The 12,990-nt window shown below is 41.1% G+C and overlaps 1 protein-coding gene and 1 long non-coding RNA gene across 7 annotated transcripts in view; one reads left to right on the top strand and one right to left on the bottom strand.

Annotated features, from left to right (window-relative positions):
- The window catches only part of RBBP8 (RB binding protein 8, endonuclease), a 79,087-nt gene extending 69,756 nt beyond the window's left edge, over nt 1–9,331 (top strand). For 4 of the 6 annotated variants that reach the window (XM_059724177.1, XM_059724178.1, XM_059724176.1 and 1 more), the window contains one exon: nt 8,254–9,331. In XM_059724177.1, the coding sequence (XP_059580160.1) occupies nt 8,254–8,729 (476 nt within the window). In that variant the 3' untranslated portion in view covers nt 8,730–9,331. The other 2 variants (XM_014595222.3, XM_059724180.1) reach the window with 2 other exon arrangements.
- Nucleotides 9,222–12,990, bottom strand: part of LOC132249336 (uncharacterized) — a 51,513-nt gene continuing 47,744 nt past the window's right edge. Inside the window, exons 2-3 of the long non-coding RNA XR_009460753.1 lie at nt 12,009–12,177; nt 9,222–9,297 (exon numbers count right to left, since the gene is read on the bottom strand). This is a non-coding gene — a long non-coding RNA (uncharacterized LOC132249336). The remainder of the gene's footprint in view (nt 9,298–12,008; nt 12,178–12,990) is intronic.

Below are 12,990 nucleotides of genomic sequence, written 5' to 3'. Positions count from 1 at the left end.
AATCTGAGTTACCAACACAGGTCCATTGTTTAAAAAAGCGCACACATTTTTAATCCATTGTACTTCGGTAGTATTATGGTTCCAAAGGCACGTGTTTCAAGTGATTTTTAGCAAGCTGTAGCCAAAAGGATTTGGTTCCAAAAGAGATTCTGCACTAGCACTCTAGGAATCAAAGTTCTTCTGGTATTTTGAGTCCAACATCATTTAAAAAAAATTCTTATGTCAAAATGTTTATTATTCAATTTTATCAAAGACACTCTTCACTTGAATGGGGTAATGGCTTTAAAATGCATATATTTTGTTATGTATTTGGATAAATATCTTCAAAGGGCCTAAATTCTATGTCGAAGGAGGCTACATGCCTTTCAGATCTCTTCATTGACTAGTTATTTCCATACCCATATATATTTTATGAAATAACCATCAATAGTGATGCTCTGAGCTTTCTGTTCTCCAGCGTTTAGGTGTAACTGGGAAAAACAAGGTCCTCTCAGTCAGTGCAATGGGACTTTCAGCACCCTCTCAGAACAGAGGGTGATGATTTTTAAGCTCTTATGCAATACTTTCAAGTAGTGAATAATGCTAATCAAGCTATTTTATAAAAGAATGGATTGATTTCATTTAAATTTGAACCTGTAGTTCTAAGAAGTTTAAGGTATTTCAAACATTGGACTCAGAGACCTAATCTTATTAATTTAAGATAAGTATAATTTACTGCTCAGAGTTGGTCCTAACTGAGCTCCCCTTTTTCCCTCCTACATGCTGGGTCCACATGCTTATAAGTTTAATTTGAGGTAGGCTTTTTCTTTAGTTTTCTTGGCTTGATCCAGGGCATGAGCTGTCTATCTCATACCCCTTCTCAGACACAGAACGTTATAGTCAAGCTACCCAAGACCAATGCTGAACACCCCCCACAAGACTCTCCAATGACTGTAAGCACATTCCCCCACCATTTGCTGGACCCCTCCACTCCATCCACATGGGTTCTCTGGTTTAAATTTTAATCCTTCAGATACAAATGATAAGACAAGAGTTTGCTGAAAAAATTGTGGAAGAGAGAATCAACCCTAATAAAGGTATTCTGTTTCTGAGTAACAATTGCAGTGCATAAATTCACATTTATATAGCCTTCCAATAAGGTAACTGTGGTCACATACCAACATTAAGTTTCTCATGGGATAGTTGCTGCTCTCCCAAGAGAAACCACAAGTGTATAGATGTTCAGGATTTTTCTCACAGAGTAAAAATGGCTGCTCCCAGAGAAATGGAACAACCAGTCTTAAATTGCACCCAGGAGAGTGAATGCCTATACACATTATCTTGTGAGAGAAGCCACAGCACAGTCCTTTAGAGTCAGTGCTTTGCTCTTCCTGCTCCACCGTCCCCCTCAGGGAGATGGTATGTCACCTAACTGGACTGTACTGCTCCAGCAGAGCGAGGAGCAGAACATGCCTCCTTCATAATCCCCACATTGTGCTACAGGGAGACACATGTTGACCCTGAGCAGTGTGGGTCAGCCATCCTGTGCTGCCCTGCACACTGCTGCTTTCTGTCTCCAGGCAGACTGAGGAAACCTGCCAAGCATGCTAAGATGTGTATGCAGGGGCCCCTGGCTACACAATGTCAGCACTGCAAGCTCTCTGCTCTTCAGGGGTTCAGCGTTCTAATGCCTGTTCAGGCATCTCTGGGTAAGTGTTTTTCTATCAAGAAAACAAAACCTGGGAGAATTCTCCCAGATCATTTGAACATGTGTACACAGCCCATGATGGGTTGAGGTACATATCGCACATACCTTATAAACCAAATCTCTTTCCTTTAGACAATACAAGAGAAATACAGATGCATGCAAAAAAAATAATATACTGCCTATGCAATTCCTGTTCTGAATCCTCCTCATTCTTGAGCATTCTTTGGGTCCTGATTAGTGCCTTCCAGGACATAAACACTGTGTGCCCCCAGAGGCTGGGGGGCACGGTGAGCTCCCACAGGCAGCGACAATGCTGTCAGTGGTGGGGACGTGGCAGCAACAAGTGGTGAGCTCTGGCAGGTGGCCACGGTGCCAACTGGTGGTTGGCAACCACCTGCACACACTGCAAGTGGGGGCAGGGGTGCTTTTGCAGGGGGTGCACATGCACCCCCTATGCATTGCCAGGGTCCAAGACTAGGTATCTGAGGATGCTGGGACCTCACTTCACCTGCTTAATCGCTTCCTGTTCTAATCAGTGAGAGAGAACTGCTCAAAGCCAACTTCTTTTATTTTAAGTACTTAACAGTTCCTCTTCCCTGTGACCCAGACAATCTCAAAGGATCATTCCATTTTTCAATTGGGTGATTTGTTGGTTACTAGTTGCCTAAATGAAGCTAGGTTTTTGGCTACCCCTTTGTTCTTATAAGACAAGGCCCATTTAGGTTATTGATGGTCCTTAGCAGCCCTCATATGGATGCAAATGCTCAAGAACTCGTCCTCCTTTTTTATAACAACCATGATACAGAACTACAGCAAAAAAGAAATGCAGAATCTATATGTGATATGTACCCCAAACTATAACAGTTATCTGAGTGGAACACTATATAAGTGTTAATTTTATGTATTGCAGTTGTTACTCAGAAAAAGAATACCCTCATTAGGGTGGTGAAATATATTAGCTCTTCCTAAATGGTACATTAAAGTTATTATATATATATTTTTAAATAACTTGGTCATAGAAAATGCATTTCATCACTTAATGTTTTAAAAATAAATTCCTACTTTGTATTTTAGTAAATATAGTGCTTGCAAACCAAATAAGTTGTCAGACTTTTTTAAGATAAGTCTCTGATTCATTCACAGGGAAATATGGCAATGGCATTAGCATGACAAGTTTCCATGCATTACCCAGCTATGTCCTTGGTGTTTTTAGTTTGAGGATGGCTCAAACCAAAATCACGTTAATCCTGTTTTGTTTTTTTTAAAGGGGGTTGGGGAGGGAAGGGAGAAAAGGACTGCAGTTGAAGACATAAGCCAACCACTGAAGTCTATATAAAGGTTACAGTTGGTTTATAACATACGTATTTGGCAGTACATGCTACATTATTACAGTAAATAATCCTCTGTACATTAGCTTCCTTTTCTTGTCTGAGTGAAGTTCAAGATGTTGATTTGATCCACTGAACTCTGTTTGGGTTCTAGCCTTTTGGGGAGGGGAGGGCTTTATTTTGAGGGCAGTGTTTTTTATTAAGTCTATGTGAGGTATGGTAGTGGTGCCTAGAGTGGTTGCGTTGGGTGCACTTTTATAAATTAAGAGTTCAGAAAATATATTCTTATTTTATACTAAATAACTCAACTTGTAAAGTTGTATGCTATTTCACTCTATGCTATTAAAATAACATACAGTGAAATTATCAAAGATTCCATAGAAAAGATGTTGAAATGTGAGATATTTAAAATACTTAAAATATTGAGAACCTGACTGTTCAGTAGAGCTTTGATGTATTCAGTTTGTATTAAACCACGTCAGGTAGGTTATCTGAAGCACACTGAGTGCCTTTGAAAGATGCTTGATGTAGCTGTCTGTCCCTGAATGGCATACTAATAGCATTCACTGGCAGATGCAGTTAGTCTTCAAAAATGGAAATACATTTTTTTTTTTTGTTTTAAATAAAAAATATTTGTTGTAGGAAATGCTTAAAGGTCTGGTTGAATGCAAGTTATTTGTGCCTTTTATACCATACGTACCTTCACAGCCAGATAGTTCTGAAATCTTTATCTCTCTTTTGGTTTTGTTTTGGCTTTTTATTTCTTTTAAGGATATATTAAAGAGGATCTTGCTCCCTGCCAGCGTCCAAAACGAAGGCAGCCTTACAATGTAATGTTTTCTCCAAAAGGCAAAGAACAGAAGACATAAATGGAGAGACAAAGCATCCAAATAGGGGAGAAATGTTTCTTGACCTTAGATATTTATAGTTAATATAAACTTGAAATAAAATGCTGGGTTTTTTTTTTCCAGAATTAAAAATAATTTCATTAAGTATGTACATCTTACAAAGTTCATTGGAAAATCTGAAGTATGTATCAGGAAATACTGTTATTTAATGTATGTATATTTCATTATGTGTCAATACGTTATATATTGATTTTGCACCTTTAAGATGGTGGGCTGCCTCCTGCTTCCTTCTATTGGAGTCAATGGCTAAACCCCTAATGGACCACATCTAGATTTCTTCTTTAAACTCAGTGGAGTTGTACCTACTCATGTCAGGTTTAAATGTTGCTGGTAAACTTGGGGAAAGGGTTAGACCTCATAGGGTGCTTCCATTTTGCACTGGATGACTTAAAGGATGTGTATAACCTTCCCTATTTGAGTAATAATTGTAATAAAAGTGTAATAAACAAAAATATACTGTTAATGGTTTCTTGCTTCCAAACATTCTCTCTCAAGTTTCTGTCCCCTATTTTCCTGCACCAATGACATGCGGCAAAATGGCTCACACAGTTACAACCATCAATCCCCCTCACACAATTTCAGCATTTTTTTTTGTTGGATTCATAAGGCTTTCACTCCAGCATTCAATATGAGTACCCTTTTTATCCAATCTTATCTGTGCCCAAAGTTACTGTGCCTCAGGTACTGCTAGGGAGGTTTGCCTTGTCACTTATAAACTGGGTTTGAGGGCAGAGGGGTTTATGCTGTCATTTGGAATGCAACCTGCCCACGCTCTGAGACCCTGAACAGCTGTAACATTTGAAGTGCATCAAACACCTGTAAATACCTTTGCAAAGACATTCTTGTTTGCACTGAGTATAATTAACGAGAGTTTTTGGATGATGAGAGAAGGCATTTTACAGAGGACTCCATTGTAGTAGGATTTGTTTGTATGGGTGCGTAGTGAAATAGTCTCTGCCCTGAACTTCTTGTGATACAAATAAATTTAAGTAACCAAAAAAAACGCAACACATCAGAGCACAACGTTCATAAAAATTAACACAAACTCTTGTGCTACTGGATCCAATTCTCATTTACACTTTTGCGCCATTTTAGTGTGAAGAGGTCAAATGCAAATGAGAATTTAACTTATTTTATAGAACACTCAAATTATTGTACTCTGACAATGTTTTACTTTCACAGTATAATATCTCAAATATGTAGTGCTTGAATTTGACATTTAGAAGAAATGTGTGCTTTTTTTAATCAAAATTGAGGCATGGTCTCACTTCCGTTTGAGTTCTGTTACAGTTGCTTTTATTTAAAAAACAATAATAGATGACATTCTCATCTAAATTGTTACATTTCAAAATTTTGAAACTAAAAATGATTATTTTGGAACTACTTAACCTAATCATTCCTACTCAGAATACTACAATCATGGATGACATGGACGTGTTATATAACTGATTACAGATTAGGCATACAGTCCCTTGAAATCTCCACTGTATTTTACTACTCACTGATACAATATTTCAGTATCATTCCAATTTTTATGTTTTCTTTGTAGCCTATGCAGTCTTCTTACATAATTACTTCCAAGACACCAGGTGTGAAGCCAAACAGGTTGATGATATAAATTAATTTGATTCAGAAGGTAATGATTGACAGTATGTGAATACATAAGCGAAACATAATCCTCTTTTAAATATAGACGCTACTGGTAAGAAAGAATGAGAAAAGAGAAATAATGAAAATATGAAGCATAGATACCATTTAAAAACAAATGTAACAGAATCTCAGTGTCTCTTAAAAATAAATTATCCTCACAGGAAGTAGTATTCCACCAGAGGACAGCAAGGAGCTGCTCTTACTAGTAAAATAGAAAAATCTATCATTTCTTCTCCAGTTAGCCAAATATTTTGGACTTCTTTTAACTTGAAGCAGTTACCTAGAGTTATTTCAAACTGTGTTTCCAAAAATAGAAAATGATTTAAGCTATTTCTTTTTTTTTTTTTATTAATCTGGATCCATGAGTATGGTTTCTGGAGTTAATGCCATTGTGAATAGATCATGTCGCACAAATAAGTGTTCCATTTTATTCCTGGTTTTGACTATTTGACATTAGGCAAAAATGTAGTATTTTGCTAGCTTATCCCACCTAAAAAGGAATCAATATCATTCATATGTATGCTTATATTATCCAAGGCAAAGGATTCAGAAACCAGACTGCATGAGAGCTTGAATAGATGAACATTTGATTAAAAGCAGCAGCCTAATGTGGCAACACTTTAAAGGGTTTTTTTTGGGGGGTGGGGGGTTGGTGAAGTAAAGATGAAACAGAATCCAGAAACCAAAGCAAACAAATGCTTGTAGAAAAATAAAACAGCAGAAGTAATTAAATTACCTGTGTATACAAAACTTTTTATAAACCTCCTAGCAGAAAACACGAGACAAAGAAAAATATCACATGCTTAAATTCTGGTGCTGATGTATGTTTCCTGATGTGTTCATCTGTTAAATCTATTCATAATGTGTCGTGGAAAGTTATTGCCTACCGTTATGATCTCAATTCATGAATGCCTTGTGCCTCCTGAGGACTACCTGCAGATAGTGACAGGGGTGTGGCAGCGACAAGCAGAGACCACCTGCAGGCGGCAGCAAGGGTGGGCTGAGAGGGGACTGCCCACAGGTGGCTACGGTGGTGTCAGCGGCAAGGAGTGGGGGTGGTGAGTGGCAACCACCCACAGATGCCACTGGCAGCCAATCTCAGGGGGCGCACATGCACCTGTGTGTACCTCCTACATGTCACCAATGTCTTAGTTGCATCTGTCTTTTTTGGAAGTAGAAATGAAAGGAACCTTTCAACCTAGAATCTAGTTTTGGGGTGGTTGTTTTATTTTGTTTTGTTTTTTTAATTTCGTTAACCAGCAAGCTAGATTTTTTTACATAAATTAGAGATGAGTTATGCAGCCATAACATTGCTGTAAGAGTATTCTGCCATTAGAAAATAAACTGCATTATGATCGATTAAATGATTCTTGTTTCAGTCAGAAATAAGGGAAGAAAGGGGTAAGATGACTGATGTATAGACTACATTCTCTCCTTCAAAAGGAAAATCCCAAAGAAATATCAAAACCTTAGAGCAATTTAAACAACTTCAGTTTTTTACTGTGACATACTGATTTGATTTGTCAGTGTATGCAGAATCCTGTGTCCATCACCTTCAGAAGGCACAATGCAACAGCCATTTATAGATATCCAATGAAGTGATGAACAAGAGAATAATAGTTCACAAGATGTTGATGTATTACTTTTAATTACAGCTCAGTTTTTTTATTAAATATTTTAAATACTTCTTTTGCACAAGCAGTATAGGAATTGGTGAAGCATGGTGTCATACAAACGCAGCAGAGAAATTCCATTAGAGAGGTAACCATGAATAGTGATCATCATCATATGGTTAGTGTAATGCAAAGGAATCTTAGTCATGAACAAAGGTCAAGTGGGTCAATGAGGTAAATATTCTCATGCTAAATAACTGCATCCCATATAATAATTTATCAGCTCTACATTTAAAATTGTGTAGCTTTGGATTCTGCTTCTCAGTGAAGTATGCTAGTATATATCTAGAAGAGGTTGAATAAATGTGATGTTTGTGAACCAAATTTTTATTTTTATATGGTAATGCTTGAAGGTGAGAGAAGTAAAAAAATGTGTTCACCAAGGTATATCAGTGGGGACATACATTAGGGTGTACAAGCATGCAAATAGGAATCTTTGGAGAAAATGTCCAGTGAGCCATGTATGTCCTTGTGCTCCTCCTTCCCAAGGTAAAAGAAGGCAAAGTATTTAACCCAGGTACAAGTCACTCAGCTTCTTTCTTACTGCCTGTGTCAGAGTTGAAATCTAACTGGCTGCCAGCTGTTTGGGGTTTTTTTGAAATCTGTACAGCACTGATACAGGAGCTTACAAGGTCTGGCACCTGTAGAAAATGGGTAAAGAACCAAAAAAAAAAGTCCAAGAATGGCAATACGCTCGGGTCTCTCTTTATGCAAGGGTTGCAGTCCAAAAAAACCTTGCATAAAGCGAATCCATTATTACACATAATTAATAGGGATACATGCCAGCCTCACTCTTACTACCCTGCCAACCCATAACAAATTCAAACAGTAATCACAAATACAATAACTGCTGCGCGGAGAGGCTGCAAGCTCTACGCTGCAAGCAGCAGCACACGCAGGGAGCACACGCCAGGGCAGGCTGGAGAGGCACCCACGGGTGGGAAGCAGGGTGGCAGGGAACACTGGGTGCTTGCGGCTTCTAACTCCACGCTTCTTTCCTTCCCCAGGTGCCTCTCCAGCCTGGTGGACACGACCTGGTGCAGCTGGGAACAGCAGGGCTGCAGGGAGAGGCTATGAGCTCCATGCTGCAAGCAGCGGGCACATCACCAAGCCAGCATGGGGCAAGCACCTTCTCTTCACAGCCCCACTGTCCCCTGCTCCCGAGCCTTCGCAGCCCAGCAGGTGTGACCCGGTACAGCAGGGCCATGTGGGGATCCCTGCATCGCCTTGGCGAAGCACATCCTTCACACCAACTAGCAGTGAGGGCAGCAGTGCAGGGTTGTGCCCCTCAAAGCAGCACCTGAGCTTGTACCTGCCTCGCATAGAGATCTGGGGGCTGTGGGTCTCTGCTGCCCCTTGGAAGTGTGCGCAGCAGTGGGGAGCCAGCCCTCCCCCGATGAGCCACCCAAGGCTGTGTCCTGCTCCCCACTGGGGCTCTGCAGCTGCACACTGCAGCCCCAGGCCCCTAGCACCCCCTGGCTAGACAGCAGCCCCAGCCCTGCCCAGCTCCCTCCCTACAGGGGCCTCAATCCCCCTCTTCCCCCTCCCCACCCCTGCTTACCTGCCCTCAAGGCTACTTGCATGTGCTGTACGTGCATGTGGTGCCCCCTGTCGCACCGCTTTCCTTCCACTTCCTCCCAGCCCCCTGCAAGCTAGAACTCTACCCGCCTCCAGGGAGCTCATTGCCGGCCGACCGCATAAGATCAGATTTTTCTCGTACACAGCGAATTTCTGGTATAAATAAGGTCATTGCATATAAACAAATTGGTACAAAATGAATTTGCATAAAGAGAAACCCAAGTGTATGCTTTTCTTATGAGCACGGATAACTGAATACACAAAGCGAACTGACGTGCACGTAGAGAATCTGGCCCAAAATCAGGGTTTATAGATGATGCAGCTGATTAGAGAAGAGACAGGTATGCTGTATGCTGTTCGGAATGATTTACTTGACTAGGAACTGCAGCGAAAATCACTGTCCAATGTGTTCCTGTTTCGTTTGTCTTCATTTTCTCTGTGATATCTGCAGGCAGCTTGAATTCTATGCCTATCTGTCAAAATGAAAAGTCATGGTGCTGAGTGATCCATCATTGTCCTATGTGAATCATTTGATAGATTTCAAAGTGGCATGCCAGCACAGCTTGAGTTAAACTACCACACTCTGTCCTTAAAAAAAGATTAGATGCAACAATACATGCTGTTTTGGCCATAAAACTTGAAACTACCTACATCCTGTAGCAGCTGCCATCTTAAATCTCTCCTCTTCCTCATCACACAAACATTGGGGGGTTTTTTGGAACATAATTTTTTGGGGTTTCTCTATAACTATGGTGGCCCTGCCCTATTCCTTGTGTAGTCTTTTAGGCTGTTCACTGCACTGTTTGTTAATCCAGGTGACTGACACCTGGGTCTGAGCACCTAGAGCAGCCTAACCTAGATAGAAGACCTAGCTCTTATAAAGGAACTAGGCACTAAAGGTCCTAGGCACTCCACTCTTAACCTGCATAAATCAGAGAATCCCATGGTTTTTTTTATCTGGTATGTTTTTATGGTATGTCTAACTGGTTTAAACTGACTTAGGACCTAAACACATGACACATTCACACCAGCATCATTTACAAATATTTTGTACGCTGGTACTGGGATCCAGAGTGGACATCCAACTAGCTTTTCAAAGACTTGCTCACAAAGGGCATGATAGCAACATTTTATCATGAGGCAGCAGGGAAACAAATAATGGCTTGTTTGTCTATAACAAATGGCTATTCCAGGATAACTCCAAACACCTACATATCTTACATAATTGTAGCTCTACAACTGATATTTTCCCAGGGTAATTCTACACCAGCTTCAAGTAAATTACCCAAGTACAGGCCTATATGTTTTGTACTCTGCTTCTTGTCCCCACCAGTGTAAAAGCTAAATTTCTCTGGCATAAATGTAATGCATGTTCAAGTTCTTACTTATTAAACTGATTTAGTTTCACTGAGGTAGTATTAATATAAACAAGCCTTTCAAGTACCACACATAACAGACACTAGAACATGAAATAAAGACCCTAAAAATGAACTTTAAACAAATCTGGGGACACAATGCAAGGAGTAGCAAACAAAATCCAGATCCAACTAATGTCTCAAACCCATTTCTTGAATAAGGCTGACTATTTATCTCATAATCAAACATCCAAACAGAAGAGTCTCTTAAGAGCAGTTTTAGGTATAGACCAAAATGAGATGGCTAGATTTAAGAGGAATAGCCCTTGTTGGAACTGTGGAGGGTCTAATGGAAACTTATTATACATACTTTACTTGTGCCCTTGGGTAAATTTGTTCTGGGAAAAGATAAATAGATTCAATTCAGTCTTTGTAATGACATTCCTAATGACTCAACATTTCTGATAATAGATTTCAGACAGCTTGGGAATTTGGGCTGGTTCTGCATTAAAAAAACAAGTATAGAATATCCCAATATAGTATGAAGTAGGCGCTGAATTGATATTCCTTTCTGTCTTAACCAGATGTCCTAGAAGAAGTGGTTAGTTTAATACAAATTTGAAATTGTAAGCCAAAAATTGGGATTTATGAGAAAATTGCATTTCACATTGAGCCAGATTTCCTAAAAAGAAATACCCATTTCCTGTGCATATCTGGGGACATCACTAGGAGAAGCACTTAACCCAGTGAGGGAGCAGCATGAAATCAGCAGTCTTATGGCTTTTTTAAGCACAAGTCAGGGATGTTTAGAAGGTTTTTGAAGTACCCTTGTTTAAAATTATGCCTCTAATTGAATGCCACCTAATTAAATCATATTGAGCTAATATAATTGAAGTCTATACATTGTTAGATGATCTTTGATAGAGATGGCTTTGGTCTTGGGGTTTCTGGCAACTTCACCGGGGAATTTTGTTAGCCTTTTGAAATGTTCCTGATTGTCCTTGGTGTCAGGAAGGCCATGATCATAGATCAACATTTTTGCACCCCATACAAGACCTATGGGCTGTGTCCACACGAGCATGGACATTTGTTTCCCCAAGGACAACTAGCAATGGGACACCTTGTGCTGCCTCTAGTTGTCCCTGGGGAAAGCCTATGCCATGTGCCCTCTGGTGCATGGCAAGTTACCCCAGATAGGATAGGGGAGGCTGGGGCCTACACCAGGCTGGCCCCAGCTGCCTTACCTGGGATCCTGGGGAGCTCCTGGGGCTGCAACATCAGTGATCCTGCTGCTCTGAGCCTGGCTGGCAGCCACAGCAAGGGTCCAGCAAGCCAGGTGTCAGTTTTGAGCAGTGCATGCCCCCGCATGCACCACTTTGGAGGGTTTTTTGTGCAGGTTTTCTTGACCCCTGGATATCCATACTACATGGCCACATCAGTCTGGGTATGTCCATGTAGGTTACATGATAAGCGTGCTTTACAGGAACCCCCTTTTGTTCCAGTGTGGAGTGGTAAGTGACTGCCAGGGGTGTGCAGTCAATCAGAAGAATCACCATACTACAGGATATACTGAACAAAGATCAGACCTTGAGAGACATATTCTCAGCCCCTCCACTTGTAGCTTTCAAACAGCTCCCTAACCTTGCCCAGCTCATCATCAGAAGCAAACTCCACTGCCCAACATGCCTTGAGTGGGATGCAGCCATGCCTTGGTAGGAAATGCTTAGCCTCTCAGCACATCTCCACTGTTACTACTATCAACACCCCCCAATAAAAAAAACATCAGAATCCATGGTTACTACCGGTACCTTTCCCAGAATGTGATATACCTGATCCAGTGAACCAAGTGGCTGAATGGACTGTAGGGTGGATAGACTGCAGCATCAGGCTCAGAGAGTAGTAATCAATGGCTCAATGTCTAGTTGTCAGCTGGTATCAAGTGGAGTCCCACAAGGGTTGGTCCTGGAGCTGGTTTTGTTCAATGTCTTCATGAACAACCTGGAAGATGACATAGTGTGCACCTTCAGCAAGTCTGCAGATGACACCAAGCTGTGGGGAGTAGTAGATATGCTGGAGGGTAGGGCTAGGATTGAGAGTGACGTAGACAAATTGGAGGATTGGGCCAAAAGAAATGAGGCTCAACAAGGACAAGTGCAAAGTCCTGCACTTAGGATGGAACAATCCCATGCACCAGTACAGGTTGGGGGCTGACTGGCTGGGCAGCAGGTATGCAGAAAAGGACCTGGGGGTTACAGTGGACAATAAGCTGAATATCAGCCAGCAGGGTGCCCTACTTGCCAAGAAGGCTAATGGCATACTGGGCTGCATTGGTATGAGTGTTGCTAGTAGGTCAAGGGAAGTAATTACTCCCCTCTATTCAGCACTGGTGATGCCACATCTGGAGTACTGAGTTCAGTTTTGCCCCCTCCCTCCCCCCCACTACAGAAAGGATATGGACAAATTGGAGAGAGTCCAGCAGAGGTCAAAAAAAATGGTGAGGGGGCTGGAGCACATGACTTATGAGGACACATGACTTGGGAAACTGGGCTCATTTAGTCTAGAGAAGAGGAGACTGAGAGGAGACTTAATAGCAGTCTTCAACTACCTGAAGGGGGGTTCGAAAGAGGATGGAGCTAGACTAATTCTCAGTAGTGGCAGATGACAGAAGAAGGAGCAGTGGTCTCAAGTTGCATCAAGTAAAGTTTAGGTTAGATATTATAAAGAATTTTCTCACTAGGAGGATAGTAAAACACTGGAACATGTTATCCAGAGAGGTGGTGGAAACTCCATCAGGGGGGCGGGTTTCAAAAC

The sequence above is a fragment of the Alligator mississippiensis genome, chromosome 3 (assembly GCF_030867095.1).
Source record: "Alligator mississippiensis isolate rAllMis1 chromosome 3, rAllMis1, whole genome shotgun sequence".
Lineage (NCBI taxonomy): Eukaryota > Metazoa > Chordata > Crocodylia > Alligatoridae > Alligator > Alligator mississippiensis.
The sequence above is the reverse complement of the archived record's forward strand: the minus strand, read 5'-3'. Positions and strand labels throughout refer to the sequence as shown.